This window comes from Mustelus asterias, chromosome 23, assembly GCF_964213995.1.
Source record: "Mustelus asterias chromosome 23, sMusAst1.hap1.1, whole genome shotgun sequence".
Lineage (NCBI taxonomy): Eukaryota > Metazoa > Chordata > Chondrichthyes > Carcharhiniformes > Triakidae > Mustelus > Mustelus asterias.
In genome coordinates, this window is record NC_135823.1 from 45,500,893 (window position 1) to 45,525,266 (window position 24,374).

Here is a 24,374-nt window from a genome sequence, read left to right on the forward strand (position 1 = left end):
TGGCCTTTTACAACTGCAACAGAATTGCATTCAGACTCTTATCATGAGTTGAATTGGTGTTTATTTTGGCTGGGCAGATGCTCATTATTACTTCACCTTGCATCTCATATCATCTGCAAACTTGGGGAATATTGTTTATAATGTTCCTGTCCAAGTTAACAGAATATATTAAAAGTAGGAGGCGAGCTGAGACCAACCCTCAACTTAATCTCCTAACATAATGGATAATTCCATTTTATGGCTATGTTTCATGTTTTCAAGTCAGTTTTCTATAATCCCCACATTTTATCTCCCATTTGCAGGCTCTCTACCTTAGACTTTGTTTGCAAGGAGTTTGATTCAACAGATTATTGGTCAACCAGGGTGTTAAGCATTATGGGCAGGCAAGAAAATGGAGATAAAGCCACAATCACATCAGCCATGAGGTAATTGAATGATGGAACAGGTTTGATGGCCTGAATGGCCTACTCCTGTTCCCATTTTTTATCATATTGTGATATAAATGGTTTCAAAGATTATGAATTACAGTTGCACGGAAGGATTGGAGAAGCTGGGGTTGTTTTCCTTCCAGCAAAGCTAAAATGAGATTTAATAGAGGTATTCGATATTATGTAGGTTTTAGACAGAGTAAATAAGGAGAAACTGTTTCCAATACCTGAAGATTGATAACCAGTGGGTACAGACTTAAGATGATTGGCAAACAATCAAAGATATGAGATCAAATGTATTTTCTCAATGTGATGTTATGGTCTGAAATGCACTATCCAGTAGATAAGTGGAAATAGATTGAGTCGTGACATTAAAAAAATTAGATAAATACTTGAAATATCTGAAGAGAAAAAAATGCTGTCATTACTGCAGTGCATCCATGGGGTTGACAACATTGTGGATGGCATATTTATAGATATGGTCATCCTGCAGCTTAAGAATATCCAGGCAGAGAGGGAATGGATGACCTCCAATCAGGCAAGTAGAGTTTCCTGAGTGTATCCCATTCTGCAACAAATATTAAGTTTTGAGTACTGATGAGAGTGATGGTTCATCTGAAAATTGCAGCGAGATCCAAGTAATTGGCACCATGGGTTGCTCAGCTGTGCAGGGCGGGGTACAAGGGAAGATGAGAAGTGCAATACTGATTGATGATTCGATAGGGGAATCGACAGGCTTTTCTGAGGCCACAGATGTGAATCTAGAATGATGTTCAGAGTCAAGGATGTCACTGAACAGTTGCAGAGCACCCTAATACTGGGAGGATGAACAGCCAGCAATCACAGTACACAGTGGTTCGCACAACATAGGCAAAAAGAGGGATGTGGTTCTGCAGTCAGAATTTAGGAGCTATGTAGAAAATTAGCAAGTAAAACCTCAGAAGTAGTAACCTCTGATTACTCCCAATGCCATATGCAAGTGGGTATAAAAATAGTAGGATAAAGCAGATGAATGTATGGCTGGAGAGTAGGTGCAGGAGGGGGGGCTTTGGGATATTGAGACCGGATCTGGGGAAATGAGACTTGCACAGGCCAGATAGTTTGCACCTAAATAGAACTGGAAGTGAGTTATTTGTTACTGCTACTGGGAAGGGTTTGTTCCTCTACATCCTTCCCAATAGTTGGTGCCCTTTAGACTATACAATAACATACCACTGAATCCACACAATGCAGAGGGAAGCCATTTGGCAAATCGAGTCTGCACCAATTCTTCAACGAGCCTCTTACCCAGGCCAACAACCCTACCCTTTCCCTATCTTGTACCCGTAACCCCGCGCATTCACCATGGCCAATCCACTTAACCGACACATCTGTGGACTGTGGAAGGAAACCAGAGGTGACCCACACAATGCGATACAATTACTTTGCTCGATATCATCTATAGGGCACCAACTAGTGGGAGGATGTAAGGAAATTACAGAGAGGTGAAAAATTATAGAATAGCTGCAATGGGGGACTTTAATGATCCAAATATCGGCTCGGATAGTAGTAGTGTAAAGGTCAGAGCGGGGCAGGAAAAGTTTTCTACAGCAATATGTTTCTAGTCCAATGAGAAAGGAGGTACTGATAGATCTGATTATTGGGAATGAGGTGGGGCAAGTAGATTGTGTCAGTTGGAGAACATTTAGAGAAGAGTGGTCATTGTATCATAAGATTTAAGTTAACTATGGGAAAGTACAAAGAACATCCAGAGTAAGAATAATTAACTGAGGAAAGCTAACTCCAATGGGGTAAGAATGAATCTGGGCTGTATAAATTGGAGTCAAAGATTGGCAGAAAAACAATAGCTGAACAAGGGGCTACCTTCAAAGAAAAGATAATTCTGGCACAGTCAAGGATATTCCATTGAAAGGGAAAGGTAGAACAAACAAAGCCAGAGTTCCCTGGATGACAAAAGAGATATAAATTAAGAAGAAAAGTTGTATTTCTGATAGATGTCAAGCAGAAAACATAATTGAGAACCAGGCTGAATATAAAAGATTCAGAGGGGAGGTGAAAAAGCAAATAAGAGAAGCAAAGAGGGAACATGAAAAGAGATGGACAGATAACATAAAAGGGAGTCGCAAAGTCTTCCACAGAGACAAAAAAAAAGATAGTAGAAGGTGAAGAGCCAATAAAAAGCAAAAAAGGGCTTTATACATATGCATGAAGACAGAGGGCAGAGCTGCAGTATTAAATTAATACTTTGCATCTATCTTTACCAAGGAAGAAGATATTACCCAGGCCATGGCAAAAGAGGAGATAATTCAGACACTAGAAGGATTTAAAATTGATAAGGAGGAGGTATTGGATAGGCTGTCTATATTTAAAGTGGATAAGGCACCAGGATGAGATTAGAGGCACCCAATGATACTGAAGGAATTGAGAATGGAAATTGTGGAGACACTGGACATAATTCTTCAGTATTTCTTTGACTCAGGGGAGGTGCTAGAGGACCAGAGAATTGCAAATGTTACAACCCTCGTTCAAAAAGGGGTGTGAAGATAAGCCCAGCAACTGCAGGCCAGTTAGTTTAACTTCAGTGATGTGGAAACTTCTAGAAACTTCAGTCCCACTGCAGTGAATGAAGTTTTGGCTGAGCGCCAAATTCTCCATTCTCGCTGGCAGTGGTGGGGGGACAAATGGGATCAGAGAACACGGCCATTATTTCTCTCTCCACAGATGCTGCCAGACATGCTGAGTTTTTCCAGTATTTTCTGTTTTTATTTTATAAGAACATAAGAAATAGGAGCAGGAGTAGGCCTTCTAGCCCCTCGAGCCTGCCCCGCCATTCAATAAGATCATGGCTGATCTGAAGTGGATCAGTTCCACTTACCCGCCTGATCCCTATAACCCCTAATTCCCTTACCGATCAGGAATCCATCTATCCGTGATTTAAACATATTCAACGAAGTAGTCTCCACCACTTCAGTGGGCAGAGAATTCCAGAGATTCACCACCCTCTGAGAGAAGAAGTTCCTCCTCAACTCTGTCCTAAACTGACCCCCCTTTATTTTGAGGCTGTGCCCTCTAGTTCTAGCTTCCTTTCTAAGTGGAAAGAATCTCTCCACCTCTACCCTATCCAGCCCCTTCATTATCTTATAGGTCTCTATAAGATCTCCCCTCAGCCTTCTAAATTCCAACGAGTACAAACCCAATCTGCTCAGTCTCTCCTCATAATCAACACCCCTCATCTCTGGTATCAACCACCAATTTTTATATCGTTAGAAAACATGGATATATATCTCTCTATTGTGTTGTTTCAGGAATTATTAAATATACTAAAAAATGAGAGACCAACCCAAATCCTTCTGGGACATCACCGGTTACTTCCTTCCTACCAAAAGACCATAAGACATAGGAGCAAAATTAGGCCACTCGGCCCATTGAGTCTGCTCCACCATTCAATCATGGCTGATATTATTCTCATCCCCATTCTCCCGGCTTTTCCCCATAACCCCAATCCCCTTATTAATCAAGAACCTATCTATCTCTGTCTTAAAGACACTCAGCAACCTGGCCTCCACAGCCTTCTGCAGCAAAGAGTTCCACAGATTCACCACTCTCTGGCTGAAGAAATTCCTCCTCATCTCTGTTTTAAAGGATCGTCCCTTTAGCCTGAGGTTGTGCCCTCTGGTTCTAGTTTTTCCTACTACTGGAAACATCCTCACCACGTCCACTCAATCCAGGCCTCGCAGTATTCTGTAAGTTTCGATAAGATCCCCCCTCATCCTTCTAAACTCCAATGAGTACAAACCCAGAGTCCTCAACAGTGCCTCATACGATAAGCTCTTCATTCCAGGGATCATTTTTGTGAACCTCCTCTGGACCCTTTCCAAGGCCAGCACATCCTTCCTTAGATATGGGGCCCAAAACTGCTCACAATACTCCAAATGGGGTCTGACCAGAGCCTTATACAGCCTCAGAAGTACATCCCTACTCTTGTATTCTCGCCCTCGCGACATGAATGCTAACATTGCATTTGCCTTCCTAACTGCCGACTGAACCTGCTCACTAACCTTAAGAGAATCTTGAACAATGACTCCCAAGTCCTTTTGTGTTTCTGATTTGCTAAGCATTTTCCAATTTAGAAAATAGTCTATGCCTCCATTCCTCCTTCCAAAGTGCATACCCTAACACTTTTCCACATTGTATTCCATCGCCATTTCTTTGCCCACTCTCCTAACCTGTCCAAGTCCCTCTGCAACCCCCCCGCTTCCTCAATACTACCTGTCCCTCTACATATCTCTGTATCATGTACAAACGTAGCAACAGTGCCTTCAGTTCCTTCCTCCAAATCGTTAATGTATATTGTGAAAAGTTGTAGTCCCAGCACTGACCCCTGAGGCACACCACTAGTCACCAGCTGCCATTCTGAGAAAGACCCCTTTATTCCACTCTCTGCCTTCTGCCAGTCAACCAATCCTCTATCAATGCCAGGATCTTACCCTTAACACCATGGGCACTTAACTTATTTAACAGTCTCCTATGCGGCATCTTGTCAAAGGCCTTCTGGAAATCTAAATAAATCACGTCCACTGGCTCTCCTTTATCTAACTTCCTTATTACCTCCTCAAAGAACTCTAACAGATTTGTCAGACATGACCTCTCTGTCTTCTATTATGTAACTAACCATCTAAGCTGTTCCATGATTAGCCTTCAATTCCATGAGTCTTAATTTATTTAATAGTCACTTTTAAGCAAACTTTCTCAAAATCCCATACCTGGTATGAATTATATTTTCCTGTATTTGGATTATTTAAATATGACATTTCTTTGCTGAATCCATTTGTCATCATTCCCAACGTTTGCTTTGCCAAGTGTACAACGGCACCCAAAATTATTCAAAATGTCTTCCTGACAACTGATATTAAATTTACTGGTCTTTAGTTAAAGATTTGTCTTGACACTTTGTAATTGATGCAGCATTGTTAGCTACTTTCCAACTCTGAGGAAGTTCTTTCCAGTTTAGCAGACTTTCATTTATCATATTCCTATCTTTATTAGAACATGAAGGTACATACAATATTGTAGCCATTTATCTGCTGTTATTGGCTGCTATTTTTCTCTTTCTCTGCTATTCCTGGAATATATCCGTCTCAGGCACCCTTCCCTCCTTTTCCTGAGCTGTTCCCTGACATGTTCTCAGTAACCTCACATTCAATGTTTATCTTGGCTACCTTCATTACTGTTTTCATCTACTTTTGCTTACTTTATAATTGGCTGAATTCTCCTACCCACCAGGACCTTGAATGTTTTAAAAGCTTTTTTCCTTATCCCTAATGCTACACTTTATATCCCCACTGAATCACGTTGGCTTTAATGTGTTTTGATTTCCAATTGTATGTTTAGTATTACCTCCTCACATATTTCACAGGAATACGAGGAGGCCATTCAGCCTCTCAAAACTGTTCCTTCACTCAATGAGATCATGGCTGATCTGTGTCTCAATACACAATCCCACTCAATACACAGTCCCACACCGTGCACAAGTCTACACAGCTCTACACAGGACACAATCCCATAGAGTACACAGTCACACAAAGTATACTGTCCTACACAGTAACCAGTAACAATATACAGTCCCATAGGGCACACTGTCCCACACAATCCCACCCAAAACACTGTCCCACTCAATTACACACAGGACACGGCCCTACAGAGTACACAATCCCACACACAACACAGAGCTGCATAATAACACACCAGCCTGAATTTTTAGGATGGTGAGCACCTTGGACTGAAGTCTTGCCCTGGAGAGCTGTCAGCTAATCACATTGGCCATCAGCTCTCCAGCCCCTCCAAGCGCAGTGCTGCAGTGGCCAGAAGTGGTACCGTAGCACTTTACCTGAGCCTAAGTTCCAGAACCGCACTTCAGGTAAATACCAAGGGTCCTGGGGTTGGAGGGTTGGGAATGCCCTGGGAGATTGGAGGGGATGCAGGGAGGTGGGAGGGCCCAGGGAGGTGGGAAGAAAGGGCCAGAGCTCCCTGGGGGAGGGCATCCCAAATCTGAAGGGGGCTTTCAGATTGAGGCGCTCCTCCACCCGCCCGAGCTTAAGAAAGTTTACTTTTTCTATTCGGCACCCTGATACAACCAACGCCTGCCAACCTAAAAATTATGGTTGGGCAGGTAAAGGCCCTCAAGTGGCCATTAAGTGGACACTTAAGGGCCTTAACAGGGGCATGGATGGACTTCCCGGCCAAGGCACAGTCCACCCTGACATGAAATTGTGTGTGGGTCAGGGAAGGATCCCAGAGGGAATCCCATTCGTGCTATCTTATGCTTCCCACCCCAGCCTTAGAACGCGCCTGGATGGAGCATAAAATTCTGGTCACACAAGCCCACATGCTGACACATAGTATTTTGTCATACCACATGGTGTGAGACAGTACCACACAATGAAAACATAGTACATTGTATTGGTGTCACATGGTAGATCAATAATGCCATTTTAATACACTGGAATCAATAATGCCATTTTAACACACTGGAACGTGATGCAGCTCATTTCCCAGTGTGCTGAAGTTTCCTAATGGAACAATTTGTGCTGTTTATCTCTCCTCACTCTTACCAAACCTTTTCTCGTGGCAGCTCTATATGCAGATTACCTGCCTGTGGGTGGGAACTGAATGAACTTTTGTGCTTCTGCATACCAGGCTGTGCACTTGCTGCTCACACTGGGAAGGCTCCTTGAATTCCCTTTCCGCCTGTTATAGAGAGGCCTGGTCAGCAGTCAGACCAGAATTGTAACCAATTGATTTTCTAATCAAAACAGTAACACAGCAGGCATGTCAGCAGCACATGCTGACTGACACAAGGACCTGTTTACTCTCCCTTCCTCATTTTTGGGAAAACATTCTCACAGCTGGTGACTCCATGCCCTGAACAAACAACTTTCTCCAGTCAGATTTGATCCGTGTTGTGTTCAACTATAGCAAAAATAATGCTCTGCAGTAATTCTGGAGTCCTCATGTTGGACTTGGCTACAGTAAAACAACTGCAAACTTGGCTGTAAAACAACTGCAAACAGTTGGTGTACACAGTAACAAAACCACACAGAACCACACAGTAACACACAGCAACACCAAGAACCACACAGTGCCACAAAGTAACACGCAGAACCACGCAGATTCAAACAGTAACACACAGTAAAAGGCAAAATCACACAGTAACAGCCAGAACCATACAGATTCACACAGTAACAGACCACACAATAAGGCAAAGAACCACACAGTAACTCAGAATCACACAGTAACTCAGAATCACACAGTAACACAAAGAAACATGCAGTAAAACACAGAACCACACAATAACACACAGTAACACACAGAGAACTACACAATAATACACACAACCACATAGTAACGCATAGAATCACACTGCCACACACACAACTATATGGTAACACATAGTAACACAGAGAACCACACAGAAGAGAACCACACAGGGAAGATTTAAACTAGCTTGGCAGGGAGGTGGGAAGCTGAGAGGGAACTCAGATAGGAGAGAAGCATAGCTAGTTCTGGTGCTTGTGATGATTGTCCCTTTAAAGACGACACAGCAGAAGAAGGTCACCTGACTTGGGGTACCAATTCAGACTGAGAGTGGGTAATCACCCAGTGGGTGGAGCTCGCTCTCTTAGGCAGAAGACATCTAGAAGACATGTAGGGACTGGGGCAACTTGGGGGCTGCCGGTCTCTGTACAGTTTTTCCTTGTTAATGAATACCCTTTGTGTTCCTGATGAAATTTTTAGCATGCATCATTACATTAGTAATGATAGAAAGAAAAATAATAAGCAAAACTGGAAAACAGTGGCAACAAAGGCTAAAAATAAATAAGGTCAAAGTTTGGAAAAATGTTAAAAAGGCAGAATTAAATTCACTCTATGTAGGGGTGGGGGCGATACTCCCAGCCCACTGTGCTGCCGGGAGACTCAAGTGGAGGCTGTTTAGCAGGCTCTCCGCTGGGTGCCATGGCCTCCGTGAGTCTCTGGCAACCAGATTCCCAGCATCGTCAGCTCCGAGCCGATTTCTGGCTGCATGATGTATTCAAATCAGGATTGCCATCTCATTAGCAAGCCCGGGACTGAAGTCCCTCAGCCCGCAAGAGTCTCCGCCTCCACCAGGAGTGTTTCACTCCAGCAGGGTTTACAACAGCTCCCCACTTGCGGGGAGTTGGCAGCCGGACCCCGCTGGAGTGAAGGGAGGCCATCGAGGCCCCCACAGGAGGTCGGGGATGAGTGGAGTGCCCACTAGTCATTGCCAACTGGGCAGTGCCAGCCTGACCCAAGGGGCAAAGTGGCAATGTCCAGGGAGCACCTTGGCACTGCCCACTGGGCATGGGGCAGTACCAAAGGGGCGGGGCTTAATGGGGCAGAACCTAATGGGGCGGGAGAGATCCTTGGGGGTGGGAGGGTCCCGCTGCCACTCTGCATTCAGCAGTGACAGAGAGAGGGGGGCCAGTGATCGGGACTGGCCATCGGGGCTGGGAGGTGGGTTGGGACTTGGGGGGTGGTGGAAGATCAGGACTGCGGGGGGGGAGTGGGGAGATCAATGCGGGTGAAAGGGTTGGGGAGTGAGGGAGTTGAGACTGGCCCAGACATGTCCAGTGGGCCAGCAATCGGGCCGTGGGTGGGTCGGAAGAGCAGCAATGTGGGGGTCGTGGGGTTGGCCAGCGATCAAGCCCCACCAGTCTGTTCTTGATCATCAGCAAAGTGATGAAAAGTGTAATTGACAGTACTATCAAGTGACACTTACTCAATGATAACTTGCTCACTGACACTCAGTTTGCTGTGCCACTGGCTCCTGACCTCATTACAGCACTGATCCAAACATGGACAAAAAAGCTGAACTCAAAAGATGAGGTGAGAGTAACTGCCCTTGATATTAAGGTAGCATTTGACCGAGTGTGGCATCAAGGAGCCCGAGCAAAATTGAAGTCAACGGGAATCTGGGAGAAAAGTCTCCACTGGTTGGATTCATACTGAGTACAAAGGAAGATGGTTGTGGTTGTTGGAAGCCAGTCACCTCAGCCCCAGGACATCATTGCAGGAATTCCTTAGGCCCAACGAATTTCATTAAATCATCTCAGATTCAGAGAATCTAATCATCTCCCTTTGACATTTAATGACATTGCCGTCAGTGAGTAACTTACCTCCTGAGTCCCCAAATCCTGTCAACCATCTACAAGGCACAAGTCAGGAGTGTAATGGAATACTCTTCACTTGCCTGGATGAGTGTAGCTCCAATATCACTCAAGAAGCATGACGCAATCCAGCACAAAGCAGCTGACTTGACTGACACCCCATCTTCCACCTTCAAAAATTCACTACCTCCAATACTGATACAACGTGGCAACAATGCATACAATCTACAAGATGTACTGCAGCAACACACCAAGGCTCCTTCGACGGTACCTTCCAAACCCATGGCCTCTACAACTCTACCACCTAGAAGGACAGGACATGGAAAACCACCACTTTCAAGTTTCCCCTCCAAATCACACACCACCTTGACTTGGGCCTATATTATTGTTCCTTCATAGTCACTGAGTCAAAATCCTGGAACTCCCTAACAGCAGTGTGGGTGTTCCTACAAAACATGGACTGCAGCAGTTCAAGAAGGCAGCCCACCACCATCTTCTCAAGGGTAATTAGGGATGGGAATACAAATAAATCCCAACAAGGTAGAAGTAAATCTATAAGGCTTAACTGCCATTACAGACATGAGGATGCAGGGGTGCCAATCCTGCAAACTAAATGTTCAAAGTATTCAACATTTCAGGAGGATAAGCAAAAAGGAAAAGGAGGTGTATAGTGCGATTAGTAAAATATGAGATCGGTACATTGGTGAGAGAGGATGTTAGAATGCAATAACAAAACGTGGAATTTGTATGTGTGGAGGTAAGAAACAGCTCTGCATTGCAATTAGATCGGAGGAAAGGAGGGGAGTACTGCCGGCACTCTGCAGCTCCGATCCGTAGCAGGGAGGCGGGGGGGGGTATAAGGGATCTGGGCTGGAGGGTGGTGGGGATTGCATTTTCGGGTGGTGTGGGGCTCGCGATCGGCCACAGGTCCCCGCAATTGCAAGGGGTGGGGGGGAGGGGGGGGCAGTTGGTTCAGGCTGCCTGAAGCAGCAGTGGCCTGACAGCTGTCTCTCTTTCCGTCAGACCCATGCTGTTGGAATTGTGCATGTGTAGAATCAGAATTCTGCACATGCACATTAGCTTCCTCTACGGGTTGTCAGGCAAATTAAGCCCAGCCCGCTATCTGCAGCAGCTAGAAACAGTCTACACCATTTTTTTCTAATGTCTAAGTACATCAGATTGGACATGAAAACTTGCCCAAAAAGCGGATCAAGAACTCTCCCATTTTCATGCTAGCTGGACACTTAGAATCATTTTCGTAAAATTCTGGCCATAGTAACGGAAGCACGCAGTTACACACAGAAAACCACATAGAACCACAATGAACCACACAGAACCACACAGTCCCACAAAGAATATAATGAGGCTCGTGATCCTCTCTATTAGATTCATGTTTATGCACTCAATGTTGCTGCCTCTAAGGTTAAAGTTTATTGCACCATCTTATCCTCCTTTAAAGGAAATCTCTGCAATTTCATTTTGCTGTAAGACTGCAACCATCTGCTTTTCACTCACCTGCAGGCTCCTCTGTGCTACTTGCTACCCATCGTGGAGACACAGTTGGAATTTCTGTGAAAACAAAAATTGAGAGATGCGTGTGATAGGCAAAATGGAGAAAATGCACAGCAATCTCTTAAACTCCCGATCAATCTATTTTGAAGCTTATTGGTCATTCAGAGCTAACCCCAATACCGAATTACATCCTTCCTTCCATGGTGTCTGAATCTTGGCTTGTGGTCAAACTGGGTTAGTGAGTGAATGGTCAATTGGAAGGGATGGAGTGAGGAATGGAGTAAGTAGCCAGAGAGCTGAGTTCTTGGTGAAATAAAAATAGAAAATTCTGAAAATACTTATCAGATCAGGTGGAATCTGTGTAGAGAGAAACAGAGTTCATTTTAGGTTGATGGCCTTTCATTGGAACTGGAAAAAGTTAGAGGTGTGACAGGTTTTAAACAGAGCCAGGGGAACGGTGGAGGTTGAAACACAAAAGGGAAGGGTGAAGGCAAGGGAGATTAAATGACAAAAGGGATGATGGTGCAAGGCAAAAGAAGATGGTAATGGGACAAGTAACAAACTAGAAGGTAGGTCGAGAGGAGATCGAATAACAGACACTGCTGAAAAATGAGGGGAGAGGATTCAATCTGAAATTGTGGAACCCAATGTTGAGTCTGGAAGTTGTAAAGTGCCCACTTAAACAATGAAATACTGTTTCTCGAGCTTGCATTGAGCTTCTTTGGAACACTGCAGGAGGCTGAGAACAGAAAGATCAGAGTAAGAGCAAGGTGGAGAATTGAAATGACAAGTGATAGGAAGCACAGGGTCATGCTTGTAGATTGAATTGAGATTCTCAGCAAAGCGGTCACCTGGTCTGTGTTTGGTCTCCCCAGTGTAGAGGAAACCACATTGCGAATAGTGAATATTGTACACTAAACTGAAAAAAGTACAATTAAATCACTGTTTGCATGGAAGGAATGTTTGGGACCTTGAACATTGAGAAGGTAAAAGGGTGGGTGTTGCATTTACTGTGCTTGCATGGAAATGTACCATAGAAATGTACCATGGGCGGCACGGTAGCACAGTGGTTAGCACTGCTGCTTCACAGCTCCAGGGACCTGGGTTCGATTCCCGGCTTGGGTCACTGTCTGTGTGGAGTTTGCACATTCTCCTCGTGTCTGCGTGGGTTTCCTCCGGGTGCTCCGGTTTCCTCCCACAGTCCAAAGATGTGCGGATTAGGTTGATTGGCCACGCTAAAATTGCCTCTTAGTGTCCTGAGATGCGTAGATTAGAGGGATTAGTGGGTAAATATGTAGGGCTATGGGGGTAGGGCCTGGGTGGGATTATGGTCGGTGCAAACTCGATAGGCCAAATGGCCTCCTTCTGCACTGTAGGGTTTCTATGATCTATGAAAAGAGAGGGAATATTGGGAGTGTCTGAGGAGTGGATCAGGGTGTCATGGAGGGAATGGTCTTTCAGAATGCTGAAAGGGAAGTGGAGAGGAAAATGTATTTGATGGTGCTTCACACTGGAGGTGGTAGAAATGGCAGAGAATGATCCATAGAATGAGGAAGTTGGAAGATGAGAACAAAGGGAAATTTATTATCATAGTAGGAGTGAGGGGAATAAGTGAGAGCAGAAATGTAGGAAAAAGCATGGAGCTTCCAGTTCTGAGGAAAGATTATTAACCTGAAACATTAACTCTATCACCACAGAAGCTGCGAGAATTACCGAGTATTTCCAAAATTTTTGATTTTATATTCAATTTTCCAGCATCTACAGGATTTTCATTTTGTTCTGCAGCTCCTGATGGGAATAACAATGATGGCTTCAATTCTTCCTGATGTCCAAATGGAGAGACCTGTGATTCCTTCCTAACACAGCGGTGACAGGAGTGCTGAAGATCAGTGTCACACAGCGAAGCTGCCACACCACCTGTGCACAATAGCCACCAGGTAGTTGTGGAAGGGGAGTGGATGGATCTTCAGAAAAACTCCAAAGATGATGGGAGGAGAATTAGGGAAAATAAACCATTGATGAAGATGCATTCATGGCATTCAGCTAGCTCGGAATAAAACCATGCAAATTCTCACCCACAAAGCTAGAGGATAGGAGTTATAGGATGATCAGTTAAACTACACCTTCCACAATAACATTTTATAAGATACCTCAAACATTGTCCCCTCTTCAGCTTCCAAATGTGCTATCATAACCCCCCTTAAAAATGAATCATAAACCCCTCTGTCCTACCTCCCTTTCCTTTGAAGATTCCAGGAACATACTGCCCTTTTTCCCTGCAATTTCACATCTGAATCTGTCTGGTCTGGGATGATAGGGTGAATGGAACTTGCTGCCAGTTAAGACATGGTTAGGACAGAGTTTTGACTGACCTCAGAGTTAGAATCTTGGAGACCAGCCAGGAGTGTGTTGGAATAGTCAAATTGAAGGGTAACATAGGCATAAATGAGGGTTTGAACAGAAGATGAGTTGAGGCAGGAGAGGGTCTGGGTGATGTTACAGAGCTGGAAATTGGTTGAAAGCTCATCTTTAGCTCAACTATGACACCGAGGCTGTGAACAGACTGGTGCAGCCACAGATAGTTGCCAGGGAGAGGGATGGAGTTGGTAGCTAGGTAACAGAGTTTATATCCACCAACTCAGATAGAGACACAATTCATACTTTAGAGGCAAGCTTAGCAGTGGGAGCTGCGTGTGATGAGTCACCAGTAATGAGTCTACTGCAGTCAGGGTGTGGGTCAGTGCACATTGGTGCCAGCTCAATGGAGGATGAGGTTACACACAGAGAATTTGATGAGGATGTCAATGGGCCAGCATGCAGGAGAAAGCTGATGGGTAGACACACACAAATGTTTGTTGCATTAGCAAGTCTGGTAGAAAGATGAAAGGTTTTTGACCTGAAACTTCATCTCTCTTTCTTCCTCCACACATGTTGCCAGACCTGCTGAGTATTTTTTGACGTTTTCTGTTTTTATTTCAGATTTCTATCATTTGAACTAATTTGTTTTTGAGTTTGATTGAAGGTCATAGATCACTGTCATGGAGCAGAGAGGAGTCTGGCTCTGGTTTGGCACAGGGCTTCACACAAAGTATGGAGTCCATCCTTTCCAGCATAGAATTCCTGGCCAACTCCATGAGATCCAACCATGATACAGCATCTGATGACCAATGTCTCAGCTTCCACTGCAATACAGACAGGAACCAGATGACTTCTGAGTAATGCAGTGGAAGCTCAGACTGCTGTCATGCATCATCACTGTGGATACCAGTATGGAAAGGGCGTCACAGCAATCCAGCAATTTAACCTTCCATAATTGCTGATGTTGGAAGTGACAGTGGCTCCATGTGGCACAAGTTTATTGTCTACTCTCAGAATGATATCCTCCAGCCACTATCATTCTGCCAGTGTTATTGCCTGCTAGCCAGCCATCCTAGATCTCTGCCCCCATGCTGAGATGATACAACCTAAATCCAGGCCTTCAAGAACCACATCTTCAAAGGCCCCATGCAGTCTCCCTACTAAATGTCAGCAGCTGCCCACCAGCCAATGCTGCAACCATGGGGGTGCACTGCTTAGGGGTATTAGAACAGGTCGGGGGTGTGGGGGGGTGGGGTGGTGTGGCGGTGGGGGACTGCTTAGGTGTACTAGAACAGGCAAATGGCTTTGGAAAGTAATGGTCTTCAAACATGGAAGATGTACACAGAGGAAATCCACAGGTTAAGTGGTTGATATTTGCATGCAATATGACATGGCTTGATTTATAACTTTGGTTTAGAAAGTTTATTTTGTGGTGGCTTTTATTTTAGCAGTGTGGTTAAGCAGATGAAGTGATGGTCAATAACGAAGGGAAAATAAGTTCTGAGATTATTGCTAAATAGGGAATAGAGGTCATGTTTGCTGATATCACAGTTAGAATCATTGGAATCCCTACAGTACAGAAAGAGGCCATTCGGCATCAACCACATCCCACCCAGGCCCTATACCCATAACCCATACATTTACCCTAACTAGTTCCCCTGACACTAGAGGGCAATTTAGCATGGCCAATCCACCTAACCCGCACATCTTTGGATTGTGGGAGGAAACCGGAGCACCTTGAGGAAACCCACGCAGACACGGGGAGAACATGCAGACTCTGCACAGACAGTCACCCAAGCCGGGAATCGAACCCAGGTCTGTGGCGCTGTGAGGCAGCAGTGCTGACCACTGTGCCACTGTGCCGCCTGTAATGAGCCAATCACAGGAACTCCAAAGAGAAGGAGATTTGTTGTTTGTCTCCTCCTTCTCCTCGCTTCCTTCCCTCCTTTTCCTCTTTTCAGCTGGTCGCCATACAACTGGTAATTTGTATTTTATTGTTTTTTGGGTCTAAATGAATTGTATTCTTGTGCAATTTCTGTTGCTGCAGCATTAGCCTCTTGACCAAGCCATTATTGTAAATGAGAATTGGTTCACAATTCACTCACTTAGCTAAGTGAAGGTTAAATAAAATAAGTAAAAATGCCCTCATGTTGGCAAGGTTGGGCAGCATGCTGCAGACCACAAAAAATCTTGACATGTGCTCTACCAAGTGCTTCAGGGCTCCTCTAGACTGGGTCAGCAGGGGAGGCATTGTTTAAGCCGCCCAATGGTCCACTCTATCACATTGCATGGCTTTTCCTATGTGCATGCTGCCCACGGATGCATAGGTTAGAGTCATGTGCTATGAGGTCAGCAGATAGTCCTGGTCATCCAATAGCTACCCCCTAGTTTGTCAAGTGGCTCATTTTAAAATGGGGCAGGCGACTGCCACAGGATGAAGGCATCACAAGTGTTGCCAAGATGCCGAGCATTGAGCCGTTGTATGGTGGCACAGTAGTTGGATTTGAGGGAGTGTAGTTTGTTTTGCTTGAGGTACCACTCAGAGCTGACATGCAGCACCCGCAAATCAACATTTGTGCAGTCAGTGGCACCGTGCACCATGAGGAAGCCTGCAGTCCTCACAATGCTATGTGCTCACACTGCTCTTCTCTTGGGAGAATGGAATGCATTCAGGCATCTTTGTCATATATTTAAATAGTTGCATGATTGTTTTAAGAGATGGTCACATCATTAGGGTGTTTCACAAGCTACTGTTTAGTTTCAGTTTCTGTTATGTGCAGAGAACATCTCTTTCAATGAATCTGTTGTGTGTTATTTTGAATCTACATGTGCAAACAACATATTTTCATTTTTTTAAACCCAGAAACCCCTAACATAGCCAGGATATTACATAACGGAAATTGGCAACGAGGATGAGATTTGGTTTCAGTGAGAACTTCGAGAAAAGATCCTAAGTAGAAGTAAAACCATTGTGCACCCTCACACTTCGAACATTAGGAGGCCGGGGAAGAAACAACAGGCTTAAAGATTGAAGTGCCAGTGCAGGAAGACCAATTAAGAGGTAAGTTCTCTGCGTGGTTTTAAAACCAATGGTTATTCTGATCAGAGAAGGATAAGATTCCAGGCAATATCTGGCATAATTAAAAAGAAGGGCTGTTTTGCTGTACATTTGGGGTCATTTGAATAAAAATACATCAAGTCAATGGGGGTCTCCAGGGTAAAAAGGGGAGTACAGGGAAGACAGTTAAGAAAATATATACTGAGCAGTCTTGAGTCACTAGTGCCTGCAAGAGAAATGGCAGATCAATTAGGATCCATGTGCCCTTTGAATTAAGAAAATGAATCATGGAGTTCCAGAGCGTTTTCAGTACTTCGTATAAGCAAATAAAATTGCAGATGTGTTTCTTTTACCAGCTTTCCTCAGTCCAATAGGAAGTAAAAGCCTAAATATGCCCCAATGCTTGGTTCATCTAGCACAGCCAGGAACCAAAATATGATGACAAATTGACAGAGATCCTTGAAGACCATTACTTTCCAAAGCCATTTATCATTGTGGAATAGTTCAAGTTCCACCGAAGGGATCAAGTGGAAGGTGAAAGCTTGCTTAGTTTATGGCAACCTTAAAAAGATTGGCCCAACATTGTGAGTTTGGTGAATCATTAGAAGAAACTTTTCATGATTGTCTAGTTTGTGGTCTCCAAAATGAGGCTATCCAAAAAAGATTGCTTACTGCACATGCTTTGACTTTAAAGACAGCAGTAGAAATTGCAGCGTCGATGGAACTGGCTGCCAAAGAGGCTTCAGAATTTGGTGCAGGAATGAAAATCCACAAGTTGGAAACTGCTGAGAAGAAGTCAAAACAGCAACATGCATGTCACATATGTGCCAAAATGGGCCATTCAGTGAGTGAATGCTGGAGCAAGGATAGTCAATGCAGTAATTGTGACAAAAGAGGACACATTGCAAAATTTTATTGGGCTAGACCAGCTTGCCCTGAGAAGAATATTCAAAGGGAGAATCTGGGTACCTTCAAGAAGAGGAACAAGTTGCATTCTACAAAAATAATTTACAACATGGAAAAAAAGATACTGGTGCTGCTGTATCTTTAATTCCTGAGACTACTTATCAACAAAAGCTGAAGCTGCTTCTTTTAAAACCAGTTGATCTGCACAGGACATGCACAGAAGAGATTGTGCCATTAAAAGGTTAATCATGGTCAACGTAGAGTTGAGTAGATAAACAATGAAGTTACCTCTCCATGTGGTTTGTGATAATTTTCCAGCTCTATTTGGGAGATCATGGTTGGAGAGGATAAAGCTTAACTGGAGTGCTGTCAACAGATTGGTCAATGCCAAAACAGACCTACAGCACCTTCTGGATGAATACAAGGGTGTAATCAAAGAGGCACTTTGCTCAATGAAGGGAGTTCAAGAAACTCAAGACAAAGCCTAATAGTAAACTAAAAAGTCTCAAAGTAAGAGCAGTCCCATATGCAATTTGTCCCAAGGTCAAAGAAGAATTAATATGACTTGTTAACACTGGTGCGTTAGAGCCAGTTACAATGAGTGAGTAGGCTACCCTCATAGTACCTACCATGAAACCAGATGGTTCAGTTCATATTTGTGGTGATCTTAAAACAACCTTAAATCCTGTGTGGATCAATATCTGCTTCCCTTAATTGAAAATTTGTTTGCTGCGTTATCAGGTGGGCAGAAATTCAGCAAGATGGATTTTCATGAGCATATTTATAGATGAATGTAACAGCTGAATCTCAACCATTGCTTACCAACATTACTCATAAAGGTTTCTTTCATTATAAAAGATTACCTTTTGAAATAACATCCATATTAGTCCTATTCCAAAGATCAATGGATCAGATATTAAGTGGTCTCTCTGGTGTACAATGTTACATGGATGATATTCTAATTACAAGGTACAATAAACAGGGGCACTTGAATAGTTCAGAAGCAACATTGGAATATCTTCACAAACAAGGTCTACGTATCAAAGAAAGAAAAGTGTGACTTTTTCCAGACATCAATCCAATATTTGGATCATATTATCTACTTACATCCAGCACCGAAAAAGATGGATGCTTTTTTAAAAGTAACACCAACTAGTTTTGCTAATATTCTTTATTTTTCACTATTGGATTATTTGCCTGTGATAGCTTCTCAGGTTCAGAGTGTGATGATGGTTGTACAATTGATATGGATACATACTTTTTCTGTGTCTTTAAGGGGAATGTTTAAAAATTCAGTTTTATGCTACAGGCAGTTGGTATGTCTGGAGGAATGCAACTCAGACGCTGAGAGAGCAGGGTAATTACTCATTTTAGCCTTGCAAGTGGTGATTAATTGACTTTTGTTTACTTAAATTCCTCTGGGATTTCTGATTAGAGTGATTGACAGGGTCATGTGATGATGTGATTTATGTGCAGTTGTTCACTGTTGTATGAGGAATATGAAAGCAGAGTAATACTTACACAGAGAACGATGGCAGAATGTCGAGGTGCAGAGGGATCTAGGTTTTCTAGTGCATGAGCCACAAAAGATTATAACACAGGTACAGCAAGTAATTAAGAGTGTTACTGTAATGCGATCCTTCATTACAAGTGGGATTGAACATAAAAGTAAACATGTAATACTTCAGTTATAAAGGGCATTGATGTGACCATGCCTTGAATACTGTGCAGTTTTGGTCTCCTTATTTAATTTCCATTCCAATTTTCTTCCTGCAGCTAGTGGTGCATTAAGGCAGACTTTCATCTGTTTCCATAGCTGGTTATTCCTGGAACAGGTCGCTAATCTGACACCAGAAGCTTATAGCTTGAGGGGCACCACTCTGCATTAAACATGGCTGAAGTCTCTTCCACTCTGTCTGCCAGCCATTGGAATGTTGGAAGATTTTCAGGTTGACACTCAACCTGTTTGGCCGTGTTATGAATGCACCTTCCTGGGTGGGACTCAAATCCGGAGCTTCTGGCTCAGAGTCAGCAATGCAACCCATTGCACCACAAGACCTCCCTCCTTATTTAAGGAAGGATGTAAATGTATTGGAGGCAGTTTAGAGGAGATTTACTTGATGGCAGAGCAGGCTCATGGGGTTAAATGCTCCTATTTCAAATGTTCATATGTTCATAATCACCAGACATCCCAAACAGCCTTACAACCAATCAAGTGTAATCGCTATTGTAATGTAGGAAATCCAGCAGTTAATTTGCATTTGGAAGCTCCCACAAACAGCAAAATATCATGACTAGATAATCTGTTTTTGTGATGTCAACATTGGTCAGGTCACCGGGCAGACCTCCTTTTTTTTCTTTGAAATAGTGGCTATGGGATCTTTTACATCCACCTGAGAGAGCAAGTAGGGTCTTCGTTTAAGGTCTTATCCAAAAGAACAGCATTTCTGACAGTGCAGCACTCCCTTAGTTTTGCACTGGAGCACCAGCCTTGATTGTGTTGAAGTCCTAGAATGGGTTTGAACCTGAGGCCCCAGAACATATGGGCTGGGATTCTCCCAAAAATAAACTAAGTGCCCAACGAGTGAGAAAACTGGAGAATTTCCCACCCGTTTTTTGTGCATACTTAGTGGAATGAATCTCTGGCACTCTACGCATCACAAAGGGTCTCAGAGAGATTCACGCCAGTAAAGGGGGTGGGGGGGGGGGGGACACATCCCACGGGTGGGGCTGGCAGCATAGTGCTGAGTAGGCCACTACGCATGCGCCGATCTGTCAGCAGGGAATCAGTGCATGCGCATTGGCACACCCCATCGCCTCCCGATCAATGGCCCACATGATTTTATCCCAGGCCTCCCCCACCCCCCGAATGCCGGCATCCCAACGCCCCCCCACCCCGATCGCCGGCATCCCAACGCCTACCCACCCTCCCACCACCCCCCCGGGCCAGCCCCGACCTCTCCCCCACCCCCACCATGGCCAGCCCTGATCTTCCCCCCCACCCCCCCCCCCCCCCCAACATATTCTGCTCTAACTCCATTTTCAAGTTTGCTGTTGATACCACTGTAGTGGGTCAAATCTCAAACAACGACAAGAAAGAGTACAGGAAAGTGATAAGGGTGCAATGACAATTATCTCTCCCTCAATGTCAGTAAAATGAAGGAGATAGTTGCCCCAATCACCTCCTCCTTCCCAACCCCACCGATCCCTAATGCAGAGTGCACAGCAGGCCCCCCGACCACTGCCGATCAGCCCTGCCCCCTGCCGGGAGCTGGTGGGCAGTGCCAGGGTGTCAGGCTGGTGCCCCCCTGCCCCCAATCTCCTGGGTGTGCCTCAATGGCCTCTGACCCCACCAGCGGTGTGAGCATTTCTGGTCCCCGTTGGTGGGGTGCAGTTGTAAACCCCACTGTTGGGAACGTCTCCCAGCCTCCCCTTTCTCCTCATGGATACAAGGAGGTGCCATTGTTGACTGAGGAGGAGGAGGTATGCTCCCTAGCTGTCCTGAAGTCATTCTTTCAGGGCACTCACGGGGTGACCAGATGCTCCTCACCCCCTCTGCTGGTGACTCCAGAGCCTCCAATAGGTGATGCTTCCTTTGAAGAGCATATTGTACTGTCATGCTTCATGTCGCACTTTCTGTACCTGTAAAGACTTGATTATTTGTAAAGACTCGCATTCCAACCATTATATTGGAATTGAGTCTCTGTCTATATGTGCTGTGTTAGTGAACCCAGTACTCCATTCACCTGATGAAGGAGCAGTGCTCCGAAAGCTCATGATACCAAATAAACATGCTGGACTTTAACCTGTGAGACTTCTTACTGTGTCCACCCCAGTCCAACACTGGCATCTCCACACCATGCATCATGATTGACAGTTATTACTGAATGAAGGCTACTGAAGGATGTCTCATTTGTGTAGGCAAGAATGTGGAGGTGTGTTAAAAATCAGTCTTTATTGGATGATAATATGCATGGCTTGATTTGTATTTTCAGGGCAGTATGACATGGCTGCACATGCAGCATCTGCTTATCTTCCCATAAATGGCATACCAAAGAGATTGGCCAAGATCACTGATGAGCATGAGAAGTCACATGCTACTCCTGTAATCATGGCGCTGTCAATATGATTTGATTTATTGTCAGACATACTGGGATACAGTGAAAAGTTTCTTGCTGCTATATAGACAAAACATACCGTTCATGAAGTACATAGCGGAAAAGGAAAAGGATAGAGAGTGTTGCAGTTACAGGTACGGTGAAGAGAAAGATCAGCTTAATATATGATAGGGCCAAAGGTCTGATTACAGCAGGGAAGAAGCTGCTCCTGAATCTGTTAGTACGTGTTTTCAGACTTTTGTCTCTTTTTCCCAACGGAATAAGGTGGAAGAGAGTATATCCGGGGTGCATGGGATCTTGATTATGCTGGCTGTTTTCCCGAGGCAGCAGAAAGTGTAGACGGAGTCAATGGATGGGAGGCTGTTTTGCGTGATGGACTGGGCTACGTTCATAACCTTTTGTAGTTTCTTGCGGTTTTGGTCAGAGCAGGAGCCATACCAAGCTGTGATACATCTGGACAGGATGGTTTCTATGGTGCATCTGCAAAAATTGGTGAGAGTCATAGTGGATATGTCGAATTTCCTTAGCCTTCTGAGAAAGTAGAGGCATTGGTGGGCTTTCTTAACTATAGCATCGGCATAGAAGGTCTAGGACAGATTGTTAGTGATCTGAACGCCAAGAAACTTGAAGCTCTCGACCATCTCCACCACTGATGTAGGTGGGGGCATGTCCTCCACTACATTTCCTGAAGTCGACAACTATCTCCTTCATTTTACTGACATTGATGGAGAGATAATTGTCGTTGCACCCTTATCACCTTCCTGTACTCTTTCTTGTCATTGTTTGAGATCTGACCCACTACAGTGGTGTCGTCAGCAAGTTTGAAAATGGAGTTACAGCAGAATTTGGCCACACAGTCATGAGTGTATAAAGAGTATAGTAAAGGGCTGAGGACACAGCCTTGTGCGGCACCGGTGTTGAGGATAATCATGGAGGAGGTGTCATTACCTATCCTTACCGATTATGATCCGTAGCTTAGGAAGTTGAGGATCCAGTCGCAGAGGAGCAGAGCCTGAGGTCACAGATTTGGAGAGGAGTTTTGTTGGGATTATGGTGTTGAACGCTGAGCTGTAGTCAATAAATAGGAGTCTGACATAAGTGTCCTTTTTATCTAGATGTCCCAAGATTGTGTGAAGGGCCAGGGAGATGGCGTCTGCTGTGGACCTGTTACAGCGATAGACAAACTGTAGTGGGTGCAGGCAAGCTGAAAGACCGGAGTTGATGTGTGCAAGGGCAATATGGGCTATAAGCAGAGATATGGCTCATAGCTTAATTGACTTAAGTATCAATGCAAAGTTGGTATCCTAGGGGGAGTCATCTCTTTTCCTCCTGTGTGAGAACAATCCATTCCACTTGGTCTTCATGGGAATAGAGGGTCTGTGTACTGAGGTAGTTCCGAATGGATGCTGGCAAGGTGGGCACACATGCGAAGCAGGCAAAAGTTTACAGGTAAGGACATGATTGTCATGTGGATGCCTCATTCCTGGGTAAAATTAATGAAGATAAGGCACTAGCAGGTCTCTCCATGGCTTTGGCATCTTGGAAAGCTGCCATGATATCTTTGTCCTCTTCCTCATATTTTTCTCTGTCATTGTCACCTGTGGAGATTAGCAGATCCTCCATGTCTTTGATTGACAATTCTTTACCCCTTTGCAATGCAATGTTGTGTAGGGAATAGCAGACGATGACAATCCTGGACATCCTCTGTGGCACATATTGCACTGCTCCAAAAAGCGGCCAAGGCATCAGAAGCAAATTTTCAGCAATCCTATGGTTTCCTCTATGATTGCTCTTGTTGAGCCATGTGCAACAATGTAATGTTCCTCAATGGTGCTGCAGAAATGACACACAGGTATCATGGGCCACATCTAAGGGAATAACCCTTGTCACCCAGGATCCAACTCTGCATTTGCGCAGGGGCCTCAAATAACTATGGCAGCTGGGAGTTCATTAAAACGTACGTGTCATGAGAGCTCCCTGGGAAATGAACCTTTTCTAGTGGTCACAGACAACTTGAATGTTGAGGGAGTGAAACTCCTTTCAATTGACAAATGCAGCTCGCTGGCTGTTCCTAGAGAACCACTGTTGCAGAAAGTTAGGGCTGCAGTCATCTGCAGAGATGAGGAGGAATTTCTTCAGCCAGAGAGTGGTGACTCTGTGGAACTCATTCTGCAGAAGGCTGTGGAGGCCAGGTCATTGAATATCTTTAAGACAGAGATAGACAGGTTCTTGATTAATAAGGGGATCAGAGGTTATGGGGAAAAGGCAGGAGAATGGGGATGAGAAAAATATCAGTCATGATTGAATGGTGGAGCAGACTCGATGGGCTGAGTGGCCTAATTTTGCTCCTATGTCTTATGGTCTTATCTTGAAGTGACTGGCATGGTGTTCCCTCCAAAGCCACGGGGCTGCAGATCTTGGGGAAGGAGCATACACAGTTCAGTGACTGCCTCCCAGGGAAGCTTTAGACCTCTCCAGCATTTCCTCTCAAACATCTGGAGGTAGTTGGTGTGCATTCAGAAGTGCCAATGCTCTTTGGCAATGAATCCCTGGTTGCATTTCTCCAATGCTGGCTGATGGCCTTGTGGCCTAAGTTGTTCTGTGACCAAGGCCAACTGCTGGTGAATCCTCTCCACCACAGCCCAAGGTTCCAAAAATATTGGATGTATGAGACCTGCAGCGAATTTACAAAATGAACTGTGTGAAGGAGGCATGCAATGATATGAAAACCTCTGTTGACATGGCCTTCACCCGTAGAGCAGCGGCAGCTGACTAATGGGAATGCATGATGCTCCCAAGAGCCACATCC

At 44.5% G+C, this 24,374-nt stretch overlaps 1 protein-coding gene across 1 annotated transcript in view; it reads right to left on the reverse strand.

Moving 5' to 3' along the window:
* LOC144510698 (netrin-3-like) overlaps nucleotides 1-24,374 on the reverse strand; it is a 217,692-nt gene that overhangs the window by 48,691 nt on the left and 144,627 nt on the right. Inside the window, exon 5 of the mRNA XM_078240417.1 lies at nucleotides 11,129-11,182. Within this exon, the coding sequence (XP_078096543.1) occupies nucleotides 11,129-11,182 (54 nt within the window). The remainder of the gene's footprint in view (nucleotides 1-11,128; nucleotides 11,183-24,374) is intronic.